This window comes from Somniosus microcephalus, chromosome 3 (assembly GCF_052327205.1).
Source record: "Somniosus microcephalus isolate GS21.2 chromosome 3, FLI_Smic_1.0, whole genome shotgun sequence".
Classification (NCBI taxonomy): domain Eukaryota; kingdom Metazoa; phylum Chordata; class Chondrichthyes; order Squaliformes; family Somniosidae; genus Somniosus; species Somniosus microcephalus.
The window spans coordinates 139,810,506-139,832,875 of NC_140989.1; the positions used below are offsets into that span (position 1 = coordinate 139,810,506).

Sequence of the window (22,370 nt, forward strand, 5' to 3'; positions counted from 1 at the left end):
ATCTCTTGAGGAGCGATGGGCATCTATTGAACAGAGAAACCAGACCTTCATGGAAGTCCTTCTGAGTAGGACTGCCATTGCAGATATGGGTCCCCATGGCTCCCTCTGATGTGCACCAAAGTGCTCTCCAGCCACTCCCAAGCGCTGGCCCCTTCTGGCCTGTGCAGTTTCAGGTGGGTGAGCAGCAGCCTGGTGCTCCTGCTGCTGCTGCTGTTGCTGGTGCTGCTTTTGTTCCTGGTTCTGCTGCTGCCGCGGCTGGTGCTCGAGCTCCTCTAATGCCCAGATTGGAAGGAAATAAATGGCTCCCATGCTTCTGGTATATGCCTCCGTTGAGGAAGCGCTGAGTGAAGGTGGCGAGAGGGGTTTCCCAGGAGGTCACACTGGAGATGGGTGTGAGGCTCCAGCCTTCCACAGGTGTGGTTAAGCCTTCTAAAAGTTGCCCCAGACCTGAGACCACTAAGTCCTGCCACCTGCAAATGATGGCTGATCAAATCTCCTCTTTAATGGTTGACCTGCAGTTGATAGTCAGCAATCCAATAGTGCTCCCATCAGGTTTCACATTTGTGTTTCCCACCAGGCGTGTTTTACATGGGAAAAGGGTTAAATTTGCAAGGGCCTGTTAAAATAGGATTATAGAGGCTATTTAGTGGTTATTAAGGGCCTTAAAGACCAGTCCCGCCTGTTGGATGCGGGATGGAGTCGGGACCATCAGACACGCCTGAGTTAAAATTGCTCGGAGTCGGGAATCAGGCGGGGGGGGGGGAGGGGGGCGGGGAGGGGGGTCCCGCCTGCCAGTTTTTGCAATTTTAACCCTCCGCACGCCTCCAAGCCCGACGCCACGGCTCAATGAAAATGGAGCCCTTAGTGTCTATCTATCGATCTCTGTCCTTGAATATACTCAATGACTCAGCATCCACAGCCCTCTGGGGTAGAGAATTCCAAAGATTCACAACTCTCTGAGTGAAGAAATCTCTCCTCATCTCAGTCCTAAATGGTCGACCCCTTATCCTAAGACTATGACCCCTAGTTCTAGACTCTCCAGCCAGGGGAAACAGCCTCTCAGCATCTACCCTGTCAAGCCCTCTCAGAATCGTATATGTTTCAATGAGATCACCTCTCATTCTTTTAAACTCCAGAGAGTATAGGCCCATTCTACTCGATCTCTCCTCATGGGGCAACCCTCTCATACCAGGAATTAATCTAGTGAACCTTCATTGCACCACCTTTAAGGCAAGCATATCCTGCCTCAGGTACGGAAACCAAAACTGTGCACAGTACTCCATATGTGGTCTCACTAAAGCCCTGTACAATTGCAGTAAGACTTCCTTACTCTTGCAGTCCAACCCTCTTGCAATAAAGTAAACAATAACGGAAGGTTTAGAAGAGGTGACCAAAAGCACACTTGAAAAGGTAGGTTTTGAAAGCTCTCATTTTCTATATTTAAATGATGCATGTTGGTACAATACAGGGCATATGTAACTAACAGTAGTCCTTGCTTAGGATTCTGAAGGTGCACCCTCTCTGGCTTTAAGATATTCAAACGCATAATCTACAAGTGGGAGGGTGGACAATTGGGCCAGAAATCACTTTTACAGGATCCCCACCAAATCTGTGTAATTGGTGGAATCACCTGGCCACTTCTTTGATTTGATTTTAAGTATCAAAATGAATGAATCTACTTTGAAGATTAATGAGCGCTGGTGTGATTGCTGGATTGTATCATGGGGATTGTACTGTAGGCTTGGCTCGCCTGTGCAAAACAGGTGAAAACCGTTAGGCATGTTTGTAGGCTTTCAGCAAGTCTGTTCTTAAAAGGACATTTGCTGGATTTTCCACAGCAGCACTTTTGAATGTGGGCATTAACTTTTAAGTTTTGTGAACTTTCTAGGTGCTTGTCTTTGTTTTTGTTTCATTTATTTTTCTGGATTTTTGATATCAAGATCTTTGATCATTACAATTAAGAATCGAGATATGGTAATTCTTGTCAGTATAGTTCTTTTATTCTGTTTTATGAGGGGGCAGAGGAAGAAGATGAGGCAGGAGGAATGTGAGGCAGGTTCATTTGCCCATACCCTTTCTCACCCATATAACCATGTCTACACGCCCCGGCATGCCTACCTGGGAACACTGCCTTTGCAGGCTCCACTTCACCAGGGAGGCAGTGATGGAAATGTGCTGTCTGCTAGAATCTGGCCTGCAGACAACCTCTATCACAGGGATAGCACTGCCAGTCAAAGTGACCACAGTAATAACAACAGAAAATGCTGGAAAAACTCAGCAGGTCAGGCAACATCCGTGGAGAGAAATTTGAGTTGACGTTTCGGGTTGGACCCTTCTTCAAAACTTCAAAAGTGACCACAGCCCTGAACGTTTATGCCTTAGACTCAGTACAAGCTACCACAGGGGACAGCAACATCACCAGTCAATCCGCAGTGCACAGCTGCATCAAGCAGATTACTGATATACTGTTCACATGACAAATATCCTTCACTGCCTTCCCCATGGAAACCAGCAGCAGAACGAGCGGGCCCTGCTTTGCAGGATCCCCCAAAGTCTAAGGCGTTATTAATGGCATTGATGTGGCCATCTGGACCGACACTCAGTGCCATTCCCTTCATGAACTATAAGGGGTTCTATTCCACCTATGTGCAGACATTTAATGATTAGCAGCATAGGGTCATGCAGGCGAATGATCTGCCTCTTGGGCAGCAGTGCCCACACTTTCATTTTATGACAGTGTCAGTGATCTTTATTTTCAGCATTGGCAGTCTTTGTTATTTTTCTTTCCTTCAACACGTAATGAGGCAATCACTTGTTATTGGCAATAGATTTTCTGACTCTAGCTGGCAAATGTTTTTATAGTGCAATCATGTCAGGTATACTGTCGTTGTCCTTTAAGAATTTTGTCATAACGTCGGACCACAGCTGGCAGATCTATTTTCAGAGTTTCCTCAGAGCGAGTGATGAACTGAAGTGATTCTGTATCATTGCTGACTTGTGCCTGCTGGCCTTCCTTCAGATTAAAATCTGGAGACAGCAATGATCATTATTTCCTCTAGGTCATCTCACATTGCACATCACTGCTAATGATAGGCATGTAAGGCTCTTCCCTAACAGCTATTTAGCTCCATTCTAAAGATATGTACTCCGTGCATAAAGCAAGGAATTAATTGTCCAAAGCTATATATACTTTGAGATTGCTCAGAAAGGAACAGCTGGCTTGCTACTGTACTGATTAATTTAATTACTTGAGACTCTAAAAATGAGCAACCCTATCCTAACTAACTAAAACAGTAGCGTTACCTAACAAAAATTGACACTGAGCCACATAAGGTGATATATAGGCAGATGACCAAAAGCTTGATCAAAGAGGTAGGGGGAGGCGGAGAGGTTCAGGGAGGGAATTCCAGAGCTTAGGACCTAGGCAAATGAAGGCACTGCTGTCGATGGTGGAGAGATTAATAACGGGGACATTCAAGAGGCGAGAACTAGAGGAGCACAGATATTACGGAGGGTTGTATGGCTGGAGGAGGTTACAGAGATAGGGGCCGAGGCCATGGAGGGATTTGTAAACAAGGATGAGAACTTTAAAATTGAGGTGTTGCTTAACCAGAAGCCAATGTAGGTCGGCAAGCACAGGGATGATGGGGTGAACTGGTCTGTTTCATAGACCGGACTCTTTGAGGTGTCGACAAATGGCATTTTAGAGAAATGTGAGCCATTTTTGATTGGGGTGGACAGCCCCAAAACAAGCAAAGAAGTCACAAAACATTGTAATGTATCGCTGAGAGTGTCAATGTTGCCATAGGAACCTGGAGGACTTGGCAGGAGGTCTGAATGAAGGTGTGCAACGTAAAGATGAGCACAAAGAGAACGTATGCACCTGAGGGAAATTAATTTGCATACCGTCATTTTTACTTCTCATTCCTCACTTCTGCATCCTGGCTGACATCTCTTTGTGCCACTAGTGCTTTTTGCAGATATCTTTTACAGCTGCAATTTTCCCTTCTACATGTCTGTCCTGTGCTGCAACAACACAGGACTGTGGATGCCTTACCTTTGTGTAAATTACTTAAGTCACATAATTCCTTCTGGACCTCCGCCCAGGTTTTCTGTGATACAGAACCATCACTGTTATGTATTGCTCTGTTTTTTGCGCTTTCTTTGCATGGTAACAGAATGCCCTCTCCCACCACTGCTGCGTTATTATGCTTACCCGCATCTGCACAATCTAATGTTCCCTACATTACAACTGTGACTACACTTCAAAAGTACTTCATTGGCTGTAAAGTGCTTTGGGACTCCCGGAGGTCGTCAAAGGTGCTATAGAAATGCTAGTCTTTCTTTTTCATCAGTATATCAACTTTTTCTCTGTTGGCATTCAAGCATTCGCTCCACCACTTCTGGACTCCACAATCGTTTTTTATCAAACTTTCCAGCGCTTATTGCAGTTTAAACGATTCATTGGCTGATTGAAAAGTGTCATTTGAGTGTGGTAATTGGCTGCTACATTTCCATTGCTGCTAATGAAACTGCACTCTGCCAGATTGCGTGTCTAAAAAATCCCTCTCCCGATTTTGTTAGTGTTTTATGAAAGTAGTCAAAAAACATGCTTTTGCCTTATGTCGCGCAAGAACATTAGCTTGTAAGTTTTGAAATTGTAATTTTTTTTGCTTTTGTTTTACAATTGATGAGGATCAATGTTAGATGCTGCATGGCAGTCAGATTTCGTTCTTCAATTTTCTATACTTTGCTCTGTCTCTCTGGCTGGGGTGAAGTCCCACAGGCAATCTGCTGCCTCTTCCAAGTGGGCATTCTTCATGTGATGATGAGCGCTGGCCAGGCGTGGCATTTGCTGTGTGGGGAATCCTCATAGAAAGGTTCGGGTTCTGGGACCCCCACATTTTACTAGACAACGGTAATAAATACTACCTACTTAATCTGGCATCAAATCATAGGAACAGAAGAACAGGAGGCCATTCAGCCCCTCGAGCCTGTTCTGCCATTCAATGAGATCATGGCTGATCTGTGACCTAACTCCATCCACCTGCCTTGGCTCCATATCCCTTAATACCCTTGGCTAACAAAAATCTATCAATCTCAGATTTAAAATGATTAATTGAGCTAACATTTAATGCTATTTGTGGGAGAGAGTTCCACACTTCTACTACCCTTTGTGTAAAGAAGCATTTCCGAACTTCTCTCCTGAATGGCCTGGCTCTGATTTTAAGGTTATGCCCCCTTGTCCTAAACTCTCCCCACCAGTGGAGAAAGTTTCTCTCTACGACGACAGCAAAATACTGCAGATGCTGGAAATCCGAAATAACAACAGAAAATGCTGGAAAAACTCAGCAGGCCAGGCAACATCCGTGGAGAGAAATAGAGTCAACGTTTCAGGTCGAAACCCTTTATCAAGACTGAAGCCCCTTGAGCCTGTTCTGCCATTCAATGAGATCATGGCTGATCTGTGACCTAACTCCATCCGCCCGCCTTGGCTCCATATCCCTTAATACCCTTGGCTAACAAAAATCTATCAATCTCAGATTTAAAATTATTCATTGAGCTAACATTTAATGCTATTTGTGGGAGAGAGTGATAGAACGTTTCTCTCTATCTACCCGAACAATTCCTTTCAAAGTCTTAGAAACCTCAATCCAATCATCCCATAACCTTCTATATTCCACAAGCCTAGTTTACGTAATCTCTCCTTACAAGCTAACCCTTGGAGTCCTGGTAACATCCTAGTGAATCGGTGCTGCACGCCTTCCAAGGCCAATATATCCTTCCTAGAGTGCGGTGCCCAGAACTGTACACAAATCCTCACAAGTACGATTGTAAAAAGACGTGTTTGCAACAGGTAATATAAAAATAGTTGACAAAATAATTGGGAGTTAGCTATTACCAATACGCATGTAGATCTGCTCGGGACCCCTGCTTGGCTCAGGCCCCGCCCAAGTGTACGGGTTGCACGGTCCTAATGCCACTCCTGCTGCTGGCAAGTGAGTCAAACTTGGAGCACATATGTGTTGAGTCTGATTCACATATATGCTCTTTCCAGCAGGGGTCACTGGATAGCAGTCAGGAGCAAGAATCCTGGCTGATTTATTCTTCCTTAGTGAGGGCACTGAGACCAACTGTGTAACCCCTACTGCCGCCTCAGCAGAGATCAATTGTGCAGAATGGGCCTGTACTATTTGGAGTTTAAAAGAATGAGAGGTGATCTCATTGAAACATATAAAATTCTGAGAGGGCTTGACAAGGTAAAGACTGAGAGGCTGTTTCCCCTGGCTGGAGAGTCTAGAATTAGGGGTCACAGTCTCAGGATAACGGGTCAGCCATTTAGGACTGGGATGAGGAGAAATTTCTTCACTTGGAGGGTTGTGGATCTTTGGAATTCTCTACCCCAGAGGGCTATGAATGCTCAGTTGTTGAGTATATTCAAGGCTGCAATCGATAGATTTCTGGACACTAGGGGAATCAAGGGCTATTGGGGTCGGCTGGGAAAGTGGAGTTGAGGTAGGAGATCAGCCATGATCTTATTGAATGGCAGAGCAGGCTCGAGGGGCCGTACGGCCTACTCCTGCTCCTAATTCTTATGTTCTTATCAGGGATCGAATCTGAATCATTCTGGTCTGTATCGTTTAGTACGACATCAGGGGGCTCCTTGATAAGATATTTTTGTACAATTAGTGGATGTTGCTTTTCGGTATCAGAAGTCTATCATTAGGTATGATATCAATTCTAGTACGCAACCTGCATGTTTCAAGTTCAACATTATCTGGCTATGTCTTGGTGTGTTTTTGATGATGGGTAAGAACTAAAATGTAGTGAAAACAGCTAGGGGAGATTTTCCAGGGTCTGCACCCAGGTGCAATGGATTCTCTGGGTGCTGCAAATATCGGAAAATCAGGCAATTGGAGTGCACGTCTGTTAAGGAATATTGACTAATTTTCCATCTATTTAAGTCTGATCTTCTGACATTTGCTACACTCAGGCAATTTAGTGCACCTGCGTGCAGACCCAGGAAAATCTCCCCATTATCTATATATATAAAAGGATACGTCTGTCTGTCTGTCTGTCTGTCTGTCCGGCTATACACTCTAAAGTTATAGAGCATACCTACACGTGCATTACATCAAAAGAAAGCTTACGATTCCGGAACGGTCGTAAGCGTATTTACATTTCGGCGAGGCAAAAATTGCGCCCGCGGTATCCAAAAAACATTCAAAATTCCGCTCATTAGCATCTCATTATCCGCTCATTAGCAATAGAGTGACATCGAGGTCGACCAATCGTACGGTCGAGCGACCCGACGGTCGACCAATCACTGTGTGGCGGGGGCGGGTTCCTGGCGCATGCGGGCAGGCCCTCCTAGAGTCGAGTGACTGGACGATTGACCAATCCTACGCTTTGGTGACCTGACGGTCGACCAATCGGTGTGTGTGTGGGCTGGCCTTATCGTTCTGAACCGAGGTGAGTCACCGCCATCTTGATTGCAAAGTTTTCATTTCTTTTTCCCGCTTTCTGCGTCTTTAAAAAAAAAAGTTGCTTTTAAAACACATAGGCCTAGAAATTGAGTTTTGGCGCAGCCAGGGCTTTAGCGCCGGAAGTTAGTGCCGGAGCTAAGTCGCGCTGGTCGGGCCCAAAATTCAATAGTTCTGCGCCCAAACGGCTGCCGGCGCTGCTGAGAGGTGTTTGCGCCTGAAAACTGGCGCTACGTGCTGAATATCGGCGCTATTCCGGCGCTGCGGCGCCCGCTGCGGTGCGGCAGGTTCGGGAAGTGCAGGCCTCCTCCTTCCCTTAAGGAGGAGCTGCCTGCACCCGGCCGCGGCCCGCGAAAATCGTTCTAAAAATAGCCGGGCACCTCGGACAAGTGCCGGGCTTGCTTCTGTTCCGGGGGGGGGGGGGGGGAAGTCCGGGGAGGGAGCTGCGGCCAGGCGGCCGGCGGGAAAGCGGCCGGCCGCCGCGGGGCCTTTAATGCGCCAGCGCAAAGTCAGGTAAGACTCTGTTGCCAGAGTCTTAGTTGCGGCTGCCACGGGCGAGGCGGCCGCAACTGAATTTCGGCGCTGGGGCCCGTCGCCATGGCAACCGGGACGCTGCGCACACCGATGACGTCATCGGTGCCGGCGCAGCGCTACCGGTCTAGCGCGGCGGAAGGGCCCCAGGCAATTTCGGCGCCGGCGCCAATTGCAGCGCTAGGCCCTCTAGCGCCGCAAAAGCGGCGCTAAGGCAACTCAATTTCTAGGCCATATTGTTTTAAAAAAAAGTTAATTACTTTCTAAATCTTTTATCTAATCTCATTAATTTTCCTACCTTTCCCCGTTTTTGCAGGTAGGCCTCGAAGCCTGGGCGTCTGTTGCCAGCCATGCTGGACCCTAGGCAATTGTTTTGTGGCAAGCTCCTCCCACCCCTCACCCCCCCGCTGGGCCCGATTCCGAACCAGCAGCCAGCCACCTTGGTAAAGGCTGGCTGGGCTCACTGCAAGCTCCTCGCGGTTCATTCGGGGGGGGGGGCTGGGGCTCGGGAGGGGAGGGGGAGTGGAGAGGGTTACCCCGGCAACCGGGCTCGCCAGCAGCAATCGGCCGCTCAGGCCCAGGCCCGGAGATCGGGAGGCGGAGAGGGGAGGAGGGTTACCAAGGCAACCGGGCCTGGCCAGCCGCAATCGTCCGTCTCAGGCCCGGCCTCGGGAGGGCGGGGCTTGGGCTCACCGGGGCGCTGCGCTCAGCATGTCAGTGCGTGGGGCGGCACGGAGCTCAGCGGAGCCATCGCCGGCAGAGGGGAGAGGGTCTGCTGGCTCCCCGGCTCCTTTTCTCCCCCCTCCTTCCCCCACCTCCACCACCCCTCCCCTCTCCCCCTCCCCTCCTCTCCCACTCCCCTCTCCCCCTCCCCTCCCTAACCCCCCTCCCCTCCCCTTCCCTCCCTCCCCTCCCCCTCCCCGCCTTCCTCCCCCCCTCCCCCTCCCCTTCCTCCCCTTCCAACCCCCCTTCCCCTCCCCTCCCTTCCTCCCCTCCTCCCCCTCCTCCCCCCTCCAGTCCTCCCCCTCCTCCCCCCTCCAGTCCTCCCCCTCCCCCTCCACCCCTCCCCTCCCCTGCCCCTCTCTCCCCTCCCCCTTCCTCCCCCTCCCCCCTCCTCCCCTTCCCCACCCACCCCTCCCACTCCCCTCCCCCTCCCCCTCCCCTTCCCCTTCCCCCCAGTCGCGCTCGCTCGCCCCCTTCCCCTTCACCCCCCTTTCCTCCTTCCCCCCTTCCCAGTCGCTCTCTCTCTTCCCCCCCAGTCGCTCTCTCTCGTTCCCCCCAGTCGCTCTCTCTCGTTCCCCCCAGTCGCTCTCTCTCTTCCCCCCCAGTCGCTCTCTCTCTTCCCCCCAGTCGCTCGCTCTCTTCCTCCCAGTCGCTCGCTCTCTTCCTCCCAGTCACTCTCTCTCTCTCTTCCAACAACAACATGCCCTCGAAAAAGCCTCGGCACCGCCGGACACTCCAGCTAGTCTATATATATAAAAGGATACATCTGTCTGTCTGTCTGTCCTTCGGTGTGTCTGTCCGGCTATACACTCTAAAGTTATAGAGCGTACCTACACGTGCGTTACATCAAAAGAAAGCTTACGATTCCGGAACGGTCGTAAGCATATTTACGTTTCGGCGAGACAAAAATTGCGCCCGCGGGATCCAAAAAACGTTCAAAATTCCACTCATTAGCATCTCATTATCCGCTCATTAGCAATAGAGTGACATTAAGGTCGACCAATCGTACAGTCGAGCGACCCGACAGTCAACCAATCGCAGCGTGGCGGGGGCGGGTTCCTGGCGCGTGCGGGCGGGCCCTCCAAGAGTCGAGTGACGGGACGATTGACCAATCCTACACTTCGGTGACCTGATGGTCGACCAATCGGTGCGTGTGTGGGCGGGCCTTATCGTTCTGAACCAAGGTGAGTGGCCACCACCTTGATTCTAAACTGTTCATTTCTTTTTCCCCACTTTCTGCGTGTTTCTTTTCAAATCTACATTTCCAGCAAAAAAAAGTTTCTTTTAAAACACACATTGTTTTTTAAAAAATTTAATTAATTTGTTAATCTTTTCTCTAACCTCTATAATTTTCCTACCTTTCACCGTTTATCCAGGCCCGGGGCCTAGGCTTCTCCAACTGCCAGCATCGCAACTCTAGTCCCAGGCTCCCGGCTTAGACAGAGACAAACACTGGCAGCGGGGAGAGGGTGTGTTGCCTCAGCTCCATTCCCGGGGTCAGTAGGTGGGGAGGCTTCATAAGCAACTGGGGTAGGTCGCAAGCCCCTAATAATAATCTGAAGATCCTGTGTTTGCAGCTGAGTAAATTTCTTCTGCTGACAGCCCCAGGTTAACGGCAGCCATCTTTGTCAAGGAGGGTGAAAAGTTTCAGTGCGACGCCATTTTGATTCAGCGTGTAACAGAGTGCATGTGCGGCCATCTTAGTACAGGAACATAGAGTGGGTGGGACTTCTGTGCTCCCAATCGGGTCCTGGTGACCGAGACAGACAATCGACTGTGTGGGCGGGGCCTAATCTTTCCAACTGAAAAGCAAGCGGCGGCCATTGTTTGTGATACAACACACTGTAGGTGAGGACCCCTTCTTTAATAAAAAGATTGGTGAGGTTATAAAGTGTATGTTATAGAAAGATTTACCAAAAATGTTTTATATGTACTTTAAGTTTCATGTTTCCCCACCCCTTGCTCCGCCACCCCTTGCTCCCCGACCCCTTGCCATATCAGTGCAGGGGCCTGAGGTCTAGGCTTCTCCAACGGCTAGCAGCGCAACTCCAGTCCCAGGCTTCTGGCCCAGACAGGGACCAACACTGGGAGAGGGTCTGCTGGCTCCCCCCTCCCTTTCCCCTCCCCTCCTTTTCCAACCCTCCCTTTCCCCCCATCCCTTCCCCCCTCCCTTTCCCCCCTTCTTCCCCCACACCCCCTTCTCCCCCAACCACCCCTTCCCCCCTCCCTTCCCCCCCTCCCTTCCCCCTCCCTTCCCCCCCTCCCTTTTCCCCCCTCCCTTTTCCCCCCTCCCTTTCCCCCCTCCCCTCCCTCTCCCCCTCCCTTTCCACCCTTCCCCCCACCCCCCCACACCCCCTTCCCCCCCTTCCCCCCACCCCCCTTCACCCCACCCCCCTTCACCCCCACCCCCCTTCCCACCCCACACCCCCACAACCCCACAACCCCCCTTCCCCCCTCACCCCCCCACCACCCCTTCACCCCCACACCCCCCCAACCCCACACACATCCCCTTCCCCCCACACCCCCCCTTCCCCCCCACACCCCCCCACAATCCCTTCCACCACACACAATCCCCCCACCCACCCCACACATCTCCCCCCCACCAACCCACCCTTCTCACCCACCCACCCCACCAATTCTCCCCCACCCACCCGTTTCTCCCCCACCCCGTTTCTCCCCCACCCCCGTTTCTCCCCCACCCCTTGCTCCCCCACCCCTTGCTCCCCCACCCCTTTCCCCTTTCTCTCCTTCCCTCTCTGTCTCTCTCTCTCCCTCACCCTGTCTCTGTCTCCCTCTCTCTCTCTCTCATTCCATCTTTCCCTGCTTTGCTTTCCCTCTCTCTATCCTTCCCTCTGTCTCTCTCTTTCCCTCTCTCTCTCCTTCCCTCTCTCTCTCCTTCCCTCTCTCTCTCCTTCCTTCTCTCTCTCTCCTTCCCTCTCTCTCTCTCCTTCCCTCTCTTTCTCTTTCCCTCTCTCTCTCCTTCCCTCTCTCTCTCGCCTTCCCTCTCTCGCTCTTCCTCACTCTCTCTCTCTCCTTCCCCCTCTCTCTCTCCTTTCCTCTCGCTCACCTTCATTCTCTCTCCTTCCCTCTCTCTCTTTCCTTCCCTCTCTCCTTCCCTCTCTCTCTCTCTTCTCCCCCCGTCTCTCTCTTCTCCCCCCCGTCTCTCTCTTCCCCCCATCGCTCTCTCTCTTCCCCCCCAGTCGCTCTCTCTCTTCCCCCCAGTCGCTCTCTCTCTTCCCCCCCAGTCGCTCTCTCTCTTCCCCCCCAGTCGCTCTCTCTCTTCCCCCCCAGTCGCGCTCTCTCTTCCCCCCCAGTCGCTCTCTCTCTTCCCCCCCAGTCGCTCTCTCTCTTCCCCCCAGTCGCTCTCTCTCTTCCCCCCCAGTCGCTCTCTCTCTTCCCCCCCCAGTCGCTCTCTCTCTTCCCCCCCAGTCGCTCTCTCTCTTCCCCCCCAGTCGCTCTCTCTCTTCCCCCCCAGTCGCTCTCTCTCTTCCCCCCCAGTCGCTATCTCTCTTCCCCCCCAGTCGCTATCTCTCTTCCCCCCCAGTCGCTCTCTCTCTTCCCCCCGTCGCTCTCTCTCTTCCCCCCCAGTCGCTCTCTCTCTTCCCCCCCAGTCGCTCTCTCTCTTCCCCCCCAGTTGCTCTCTCTCTTCCCCCCCAGTCGCTCTCTCTCTTCCCCCACAGTCGCTCTCTCTCTTCCCCCCCAGTCGCTCTCTCTCTTCCCCCCCAGTCGCTCTCTCTCTCCCCCACAGTCGCTCTCTCTCTTCCCCCACAGTCGCTCTCTCTCTTCCCCCACAGTCGCTCTCTCTCTTCCCCCCCCAGTCGCTCTCTCTCTTCCCCCCCAGTCGCTCTCTCTCTTCCCCCCAGTCGCTCTCTCTCTTCCCCCCAGTCGCTCTCTCTCTTCCCCCCCAGTCCCTCTCTCTCTTCCCCCCAGTCCCTCTCTCTCTTCCCCCCCAGTCCCTCTCTCTCTTCCCCCCCAGTCGCTCTCTCTCTTCCCCCCCAGTCGCTCTCTCTCTTTCCCCCCCCAGTCGCTCTCTCTCTTCCCCCCCAGTCGCTCTCTCTCTTCCCCCCCAGTCGCTCTCTCTCTTCCCCCCAGTCGCTCTCTCTCTTCCCCCCCAGTCGCTCTCTCTCTTCCCCCCCAGTCGCTCGCTCTCTTCCCCCCCAGTCGCTCGCTCTCTTCCCCCCCAGTCGCTCTCTCTCTTCCCCCCCAGTCGCTCTCTCTCTTCCCCCCCAGTCGCTCTCTCTCTTCCCCCCAGTCGCTCTCTCTCTTTCCCCCCCAGTCGCTCTCTCTCTTCCCCCCCAGTCGCTCTCTCTCTTCCCCCCCCAGTCGCTCTCTCTCTTCCCCCCCAGTCGCTCTCTCTCTTCCCCCCCAGTCGCTCTCTCTCTTCCCCCCCAGTCGCTCTCTCTCTTCCCCCCCAGTCGCTCTCTCTCTTCCCCCCCAGTCGCTCTCTCTCTTCCCCCCCAGTCGCTCTCTCTCTTCCCCCCCAGTCGCTCTCTCTCTTCCCCCCCAGTCGCGCTCGCTCTCTTCCCCCCCAGTCGCGCTCGCTCTCTTCCCCCCCAGTCGCGCTCGCTCTCTTCCCCCCCAGTCGCGCTCGCTCTCTTCCCCCCCAGTCGCGCTCGCTCTCTTCCCCCCCAGTCGCGCTCGCTCTCTTCCCCCCCAGTCGCGCTCGCTCTCTTCCCCCCCAGTCGCGCTCGCTCTCTTCCCCTCCAGTCGCGCTCGCTCTCTTCCCCCCCAGTCGCGCTCGCTCTTCCAACAACAACATGCCCTCAAAAGAGCCTCGGCACTGCTGGGCACTTCAGCCAGTACAATATAAAACAAAATGAATGGAATTTCCATTTTCAACTCCCTTTCATATGGTAAAGAATAGAAAATATTATATTAGTGCTTTCATCCATTTTTCAAAACAGTACTGGACCAGAGTTTGCTGAAAAAATAACGAAGTTTAAATGACACACATCGTTATTAATGCAGAACTTGTCCAGCAACTTGTAGCGAGGAAGAACTACCCCGTGAATTGCGAAGCACCACAAGTTGCTGGGCGATGTGCGCCGTTCCACCATTAGCCTCGCGAAAACGGCATCTTCCTGTGATTTTGATGAAGTTGCTGCATTTACACATTAATTGCTAATAAAACCTGCCACAGAAAGCTAGGTCTTGTAATTAACAGTGTGAGTACCCTTTTGATAACCCTCTATTGCCCAGAAAGTGAATAATTATAAATTTAGTCCACATCTAAATATAAAGTCCTTACCTCTTCAACAAGCTGAAGCATACGGCGGGTGCTTTCCAATGACTGCAAACAGGAAGAAAGATAGGAAATGAGTGAAAATAAAACAGAATCAGAAACTATGATGAAGCAGCTTTACCATTTTTCTTAATTACATAAAGAATTATAGAATAGAATCATAGAATGATACAGCACAGAAGGAGGCCATTGGGCCCATTGTGCCTGTGCCAGCTCTTTGAAAGAGCTATCTGATTAGTCTCACTCCCCCTTCCCTTTTCCCATAGCCCAGCAAATTTCTCCCCTTCAAGTATTTATCCAATTCCCTTCTGAAAGCTATTATAGAACCTGCTTCCACCACCCTTTCAGGCAGAGCATTCCAGATCACAACAACTTGCTGTGTTAAAAAAAATACAAGGTGCTGTATTGAGCTCGATGTTAAACAATTGTTAGTCATTGTTCTTCAAAACACAGCTGAGAATTATTTTTTTAGTAAGTGTTGCTCATGCATTAAATCTAATGATATCAAATTGGATTACATAGTGCCCAGTTAGTATTGTTGCATTGATAATAGGGATATGTCCATCCAGATATTGTATTATTCCTTGTGATAAAGAAAGAATCCCAAAGGGCAAGTGCAGTCTCATTTAAATAGTTATTCTGAGAGCTACCATTTTCCCATGAAATTTAAAAACCCCCCGAGGATATGTATGTTGGAGCCCCGTTTGTTCCCCATTTTCTCAGTCGAAACAGTGCAGCAGACATACTACAGTGCAGCAGATATACTACAGTGCAGCAGATATACTACAGTGCAGCAGATATACTACAGTGCAGCAGATATACTACAGTGCAGCAGATATACTACAATGCAGCAGATATACTACAGTGCAGCAGATATACTACAGTGCAGCAGATATACTACAGTGATGCCAGCAAAGGGAATCAGTAGTCATGAGCTCCCTTCTCATTCTGAGACTGTTGTGTTTTTGCTATGCTTGCTGCATTTCCTATGATTAGCAAAATCTCGGCAGAGATAATGGCAGCTTGGGACTGGTCTCAAGAAAACGAGAAAGTTCTCGGGATGGTTGCTGCGAATGTTAGCGAATTACCCTTACAGGCCTCCTCTACCTTTTCACACACACATTGGGCTGGATTTTCATTGAGGAGGCGTGTAGGAGGTGGGACTACAACTTTCGGGGTTGTAGTCCCGCCTCCATTGAGTTGTAGCCAACCCACGCGATTTTCACTTGATTGACCTTGTTGAGCCCGCCCAGCAGGCTCAGCAGGCCAATTAAGGGCCACCCGGCAACAGGTGACATCACAGATTGACGTTTCATCTGTCAAAAGCTTTTGACAGATGAAATATCAGCGATTGGCAGCTGTTTGAAGCTGTCAAACACTGACAATCTGTACTCTAAGTTAATTTCTTCCTCTCAGGCTGATTTAGAGATCTCCCCAGAACAGAAAGCTGAATGCTGCAACTTTTGACAGCTCGCGGCCATTCTGCTTTCTGTGCCGGTGAGATGAGGGACTCCCGAGACCTGAAGGAAGGAAGGCTGTAAAGGTAAGTAAATGTAAGTAAAACTTCTTTAAACACTTTACACACACCAAACACACTTACCTCTGAACTCATGCACCCATCACTCACCTGAACACCGGACATCTCAAACCCTCCAAGCCCTTCAGCCCGACGGCCCACCTCGCTAACTTGGCGTGGTTTGGAGCCATCGGGAATCCCACACTTCAAGAATAAAAATAGGGATTAAGCTAAAAACTGCCTGTTAACTACCTGTTAACAGGCAGTTAATTGGCACTAATACCCTTCCTGCCTCAGGGAGGTGGGTTGCAGCACAGGTCGGGTATCCGCCTCCTTTGAAACTGGCATGGAGGTGGGTTGGGGGCGGGATGGGTTCGTGCCCCCCGATTTAAAGATTTTAACCCCCCACACGCCTCCAATCCCGCCTCCACGGCCCAATGAAAATCCTGCCCACTGAGTGCACTGACACTATTATCAGGAGGCAAAAGCATTCCAAGGGAATTTCCTTTGTTACATCATGTCTGTTTTGCACGGATCAGCATATCTAGAGGGATGTGCAGATAGGGTGAGATGAAGAGGGGTGGGAGGAGGCTCGTGTGGAGCATAAACGGCGCATAAACCAATTGGGCTGAATGGCCGAATTTCTGTGCTGTAGACTCCATGGGGTAGAAATTCGTCTCGGGCGATGGCGCTATACGGGCGGTATCGGATCGGCTTCTTGTTATACGCAGCGCCCGATATTCAGCTCCATTGAGGTCAATGCAACTGAATATCAGGCGTTGCGTATAACGGGCGAGAACAGATGCTGAGCGTCAGGTGGAGAACGTTAAGTAGAGGTGACCGAAGACATGATGGAAGAGGTAGGCTTTGAGAAGGCTTATAAAGATTGTGTGAGAGGTAGCAAGGCAGAGGGGTTTAGGGTGCGAGTTCAGCGTGTAGGGCCAATGTGGCTGAAGGTTCTGTCACTGAAGGTGAAGCAGAGAGGGGGAATGCAATGGAGGCTAGAGTTGAATAGCACAGGGCCTAGGCACTAAGAGTGAAGCAGATTGCAGAGGTAGGGTGAGCTGAGGCCATACAGACATTGATTCTATCCTTGGCCTCCTCCTCTTCCTCATCTACACGCTGCCCTTGGTGTTGTCATCCGCAGACAAGAGGTCAACTTCCACACGTACCCTGACGATACCCAGCTCTACCTCTCCACCGCCTCCCTCAGCTGCTTTTTTTGTGTTGTGATATTACTGAAGCAGCTGAATGTGCCAACGCAGGGAAATGAATTCTGAAATCGGTGGGAATTAAAAGGTCATAGAATTCAGTGTTTTTGCACAATCTGACTCACCTCATCAGCCACCTGGTCAGCACGCTGTTGCATATTCTCCAGTTCATTGCGCATATCTGCATCATCTGCCATGATGAATTAGTGCTGCCAATGGAAGCTACGGTCCCAGCAAGATGTGAAATAATGGCACCTATTATGCCTATTGAAAAAGAAAGATGGGTGAATAAAAGTGACATGTTTCAACATAAAGATGAAACCTTTTTCTTTATTGCAGTTTTCGTTGCAGAGAAGACAGAAGTTGACAACCTCAAAACATGATTATTTATTACTAAAATTAACTAAAGAGCAATGTCCAGTCTAATACTGCTGGCAATGCAGTGAGACCAGTTTGAATAACAACCTGCCAAGCATTCACATTTAGTTAGGTTTCATTCTTGCTTTGACTGACTTACTACACTATACGTTCCTGTCCTGCAAGTCACGGCTCTGCTAAGACAGGGCTTAACCTTGCAGGAGAAAATATTAATCTATTGGGGGAGGGGAGGATAATGAGCATTACATAACTATCTCCTTCATCAGAATGATACCAAAAAACCAAGAGACCATACTCAATGAAGTGTCTTCACTGAGCTAATGTTTTACATTGAGTGACAGCCAAATGCAGAGACTTGTTTGAGGGCCAGGTGTCAAGTAAAGACTTGTGCTGAAAAAGTATTTAAAATGATGGTAATGCATTTCTGAAGTCATAGATTCATCTTACCAAAAACAAAAAAAGCTGCATGAATAAAAATATTGGAAATAACAGCATGGATCAACAGTTAAAAAAAGTTTACTTATTCAGACCTTGTATAACTCTATGTTTTTTCCCCTTATCTGATATAGTACACCTTCTCTACCTGATATGAATGCTTAGTGTGTCAGCTGGGTAATGGTAAAAACACAAACCAAAAATAAAATCAATTCTATACGTATCAAATAAACAATTATGAGTAGCCGGCAGTGAATTTAATACTTTAATTCAATCTACTGATGTTCATAAACCATGCAGCTTCATTCTCAGAGTCCAAATGATATTAATTTCAATGGCAGGGTTATGCTCTAATAAGCTCTGGCAGGAAATCAATGTGGAGCATTTCAGCTATCTATTATCAACTTGAACACAGCTGGCTTATTTCGAGACTGATTGAGATTCCTTTTAACCCAGTCGTGTCTCTGTTACTACATTACATTAATCATAGAAAACAGCACAGAAGGAGGCCATTCGGCCCATCGAGTCTGCGCTGACTCTTTTGAAGAGCAATCCAGTTAGTCAAATTCCCCCGCTCTTTCCCCATATCTCTGCAATTGTTTCTCCTTCAAGTATTTATCCAATTCCCTTTTGAAGGCTACTATTGAATCTGTATCCACCACCCGATCAGGCAGTGCATTCCAAATCTTAACCACTCGTTGCATAAAAAAGGTTTTCCTCATGTCGCCTCTGGCTCTTTTGCCAACCAGCTTAAATCTGTGCCCTCTGGTTACCAACCCTTCAGCCACTGGAAACAGTTTCTCTTTATTTACTATCTAAACAATTCATGATTTTAAACACCTCTATCAATTCTCTTCTTAGCCTTCTCTGCTCTAAGGAGAGTTGACGTGCTAACACTTTCTCAATGAAGACAACTTCTCGTGTATGCTTATAGCCAGACACTAAATAATTTATAATATGAACCAGTCCCGGCCTCAGAGGCAGCTTGCCAGGGTGTAGCGTCGACCGGCTCGGACGCCAGAAGAAGGCCTAATCTGCATCTGGGTTGTGGGGGGAGGGGGTATGGGAGGAAATCGAGAGGGGGATGGGGGCAAGCGGTGCCCAGCCGTGGCCCTCAGTATTAATGTGGAGCCAAATGAAGCACTCCTGCTCCTCTAGGCTCCACATTAAGGTATGTGTGTTTTTTGCAAAAGCTTACCTTTTCATTGGTGGCCTCCAATGGTCCCTTTAAAACTGCTGGATAGGCCACAGATAGACCAGATAATCCTGAAGGCAACAGGCCTGAGTTCAGGGCAAACCAATTTCCGGTTTGGGTCCTACAACAGGTGTTGGGCCCCTTATTAGCATATTCAAGGAGCCTATTGCCTATTTTAGGCAGCCGCCAGGGACGCCTCTACAGTGCCTGAACCAATATGGCGTCGGACGTGTTTCCACCACTGTTTGGGCGGGGGAGGTTGGGCCCCTAAATTGGACCTCTGGAAAACAGGTGCAACAAGGTCTAATTTCACCCCCATTAAATCGTTAAACCTAGAAGGTCATAAAATTGCCCTTTGCTGTCTCATTTACCAGCATGGACCTGGTGGGCAGAATGGCCTGTTTCTGTGCTGTAAATACTTTGCAATTATCACAATGGAAAATTTACTGTATAAGCAACAAACAGGTAAGGCATGTTCTGTCTTATTACTTTTAATAAACCCAAACATTATTTTTTGGTATTTTCCACAACCCATAAATTCAGAATACTTGCAAAGTCATAGGCAAAATCTGATCACAAATTACTCAGGGTGTCAGGGAACCACCAGACCACAACAACAATAACTTGTATTTATATAGCACCTTTAACATAGTAAACCATCCCAAGGCACTTCACAGGTGTGTTATAAAACAAAATTTGACACCGAGCCACATAAGGAGATATTAGGACCAAAAGCTTGGTCAAAGAGGTAGGTTTTACGGAGCATCTTAAAGGAGGAGAGAGAGGTGGAGAGGTTTAGGCAGGGAATTCCAGAGCTTATGGTCTAGGCAGCTGAAGGCATGGCCGCCAATGGTAGAGCGATTAAAATCAGGGATGCTCAACAGGTCAGAATTAGAGGAGCGCAGATATCTCGGGGGGGGGTTGTAGGGCTGGAGGAGATTACAGAGATTGGAAGGGGCGAGGCCATAGAGGGACTTGATAAAAGGATTAAAATCGAAGTGTTGCTTAACCGGTAGCCAATGTAGGTCAGTGAGCACAGAGGTGATGGGTGAACGGGACTTGGAGTTAGGACATGGGCGGCCGAGATTTGGATGATCTCATTCTCAGCCTTCGATTTCTGATCTGTGCTGAATTAGCTGAACTCAGCCAGGCAAGTGTTAAGGGTGTTACAGTGGGTCTTACTTAAGAAGGGGTAAATCGGTGGACAAATTCTATGTATGTGTGTGTGTGAAAGGTGCATCATGGGAGTTGCAACTATAGCACTCAGACTGCACGAGGACAACACACATCACATGACAACCAGGGAGAAAAGTACTGGAGAATTCTTTCTCCTGTGGAGAAAGTCTGTGAGCATGTGATACTGCGACAATAACAACATTGAGGCAAGAATGGAGGAATGAAAATAAAAGATTTAGGGCTAGAAAATCGGTATCGCGCTGGTTGGGGCGTAAATTAAAAAAGTTATAGGGATAGAAATTCGCCTCTTTTGCACCTCCCGTTAGCACCTCCAGGGGGAGCAATAATGGGGCGCCACTGGCTTTGCGACTGGATGCGGCGATAGTACCGACGCCCGTGAAATTGACGTGGAGGTTTGCGGCGGCGGTAACCACTAGCGCCACAATCTCCTGCGCCCGGAGATTGTGATGTCATCCGGCTGTGCATTGCCTCGGTAGCGCCCCGGATCCGCACTTTGGTTCCGCCCCTGCAGCATCGCCGGGCGATAACACCGGCAGCTGCAGAAGGCGTTGTTAGGGAGGCTGGCCACTTGGGGAGCGGTATTTAAAGGTAAGGCCGCTTGTGTCAATGAAAAATTTGTTTTCACCCCTTAGGTTGTTTTTTTAACTTTTTCCTGTGCCGCGATTGATCAGCCCTGCATTCTGTTCGAGTGCTTGGGGCTGATCGTTGCAGCTCGCGGCTACCGTCGGCAATGAGGGACATCGATTTAATGCAGAGCCTGCAGCAATGGCCCTTCCCTTTAAGGGAGGGAAGGAGCCTGCGTTCCCAGCAGCGTTACACTGCTACCGCCCCTCTTGATGAACGTTAGTGCTCCAAGGGAAGTGGTAGCGCTGGAATTAGTGCTCCACTTCCTTCCTGGAGCACGAAACCCGAAGTTCGCGTCGGATTCACTGCCGTCACCCCAAACTCTCCCCCGTAGAATTAGCGCCAGGTGCTAATCCTTCTGACACCCCGCTAAATTGATTGTTAGCACTCCAAGAAAGAACTGGAGCGCTAAATCAAGCGCTAATCACCTAACTTAGGGTGCTACACACAGAGCGATAACCAATTTCAGGTGCACTCCAATCGGGGCTCATCATTCACACTGGTGCCTTCCAGTTCTTAAAGGGGAGGTTCATTCATTCTGCACAACCTCATTCTCAACATTGCTGGCTCTGAAGGTGACCTCGATGCAACTCAACAGCTACACCTCTTATCCTCATGGTTGATCCCAGTCCCAGGGAGAGAGCTCGCCGTTTCAGCCACCAGGCATTGGAGGCATTGGTCGTGGCAGTTGAAAGAAGGAGGGCAGTGCTGTTCCCGGCCACTGGCAGGAGGCCATTGCCCCAGTTCTTCAGCACAATGTGGAGCGAAGTGGCCCAGGATGTCTCAGTGAGTGGTCCTCAGGACCCTCACGCAGTGTTGTAAAAAATTCAACGACCTCACTCGGGTGGTCAGGGTGAGTACATGCTTCAACAAGTCCTACATACCAGCATCTGAACCTCAGTCTGTACACAATGCACAAACCACCACACCCCCACCACTCAGCCACCAAGCATCTCCACCTACTAAAACTCACATCCACATCTCATGTCTTGCCTACAATCACAGCTATTCAACTATGGCAGGCACATCTCCCAAACACATAGCTGCACACTCACTCACACACTTTGGCCCACAATAGGAGGGAGCAGGAACAAACAGACGGGGGTGAAGCGGACATCCAACAGCTTACAGACCTGGAGGAGTGAGTGCTGAGAGTCATTGGGCGCCAGGCGGTGGGCACCGTGGCCGTCGGCGATGTTGACTCCCTTGGGGACAACAACGGTATATTGATCCCCTCTCCTTCTCTCATCCCATTTCCCCCTCACACCACAAGCCTTTCCCACTTTCCAGCTCATTATACTGTCTGCATTCCTTGCTCCCTTCCTGCCCCTCTGCCTTCACTTTAATGCCAATCTTGTGCCTTTATGCTTTCAGGTAATCAGCGACCAGCTGACCAGCCTGTCCCTGAGCCTCCCAGTGAGAGTGAGGTGGGAGAAGAGGAGGAGGAAGAAAGCACCGCATCATTGCATCTCTCACCCGCAGGCACCACCTCAGATACTGGGACTACGCGATCTGTAGAAGCAAGTTTAGTAGAGGGGTCTGCACTGGGTGATGCACCGGGGACGAGTGGGCTGCAGCAAGGCCAGGGGGAAAGGGTAGCTTGGGAGCCAGCTCCCCGGAGAGCGAGTTCGCGCGCGAGTTCTGCTGCACATGACTCAGATGAGGACCTCGATGGGGAGACGTCCACAAGAAGGGTGATGGGCATGCACATCGAGATGATAGGTACAATGGCAAGGGTGCCCGAGTGCCTGCTGGAAATGGTAAGAAGCATGGAGAAGTCCACTTCCAACATTACACAGAGCTCTGCGCACACCATGGAACCAATCATTTCTAG

At 50.0% G+C, this 22,370-nt stretch overlaps 1 protein-coding gene across 3 annotated transcripts in view; it reads right to left on the reverse strand.

Annotated features, from left to right (window-relative positions):
* LOC147121437 (synaptosomal-associated protein 25) overlaps positions 1–22,370 on the reverse strand; it is a 190,648-nt gene that overhangs the window by 74,757 nt on the left and 93,521 nt on the right. For all 3 annotated transcript variants that reach the window (XM_085981679.1, XM_085981677.1, XM_085981678.1), the window contains exons 2-3: positions 16,833–16,971; positions 13,987–14,028 (exon numbers count right to left, since the gene is read on the reverse strand). In XM_085981679.1, the coding sequence (XP_085837805.1) occupies positions 13,987–14,028; positions 16,833–16,904 (114 nt within the window). In that variant the 5' untranslated portion in view covers positions 16,905–16,971. The remainder of the gene's footprint in view (positions 1–13,986; positions 14,029–16,832; positions 16,972–22,370) is intronic.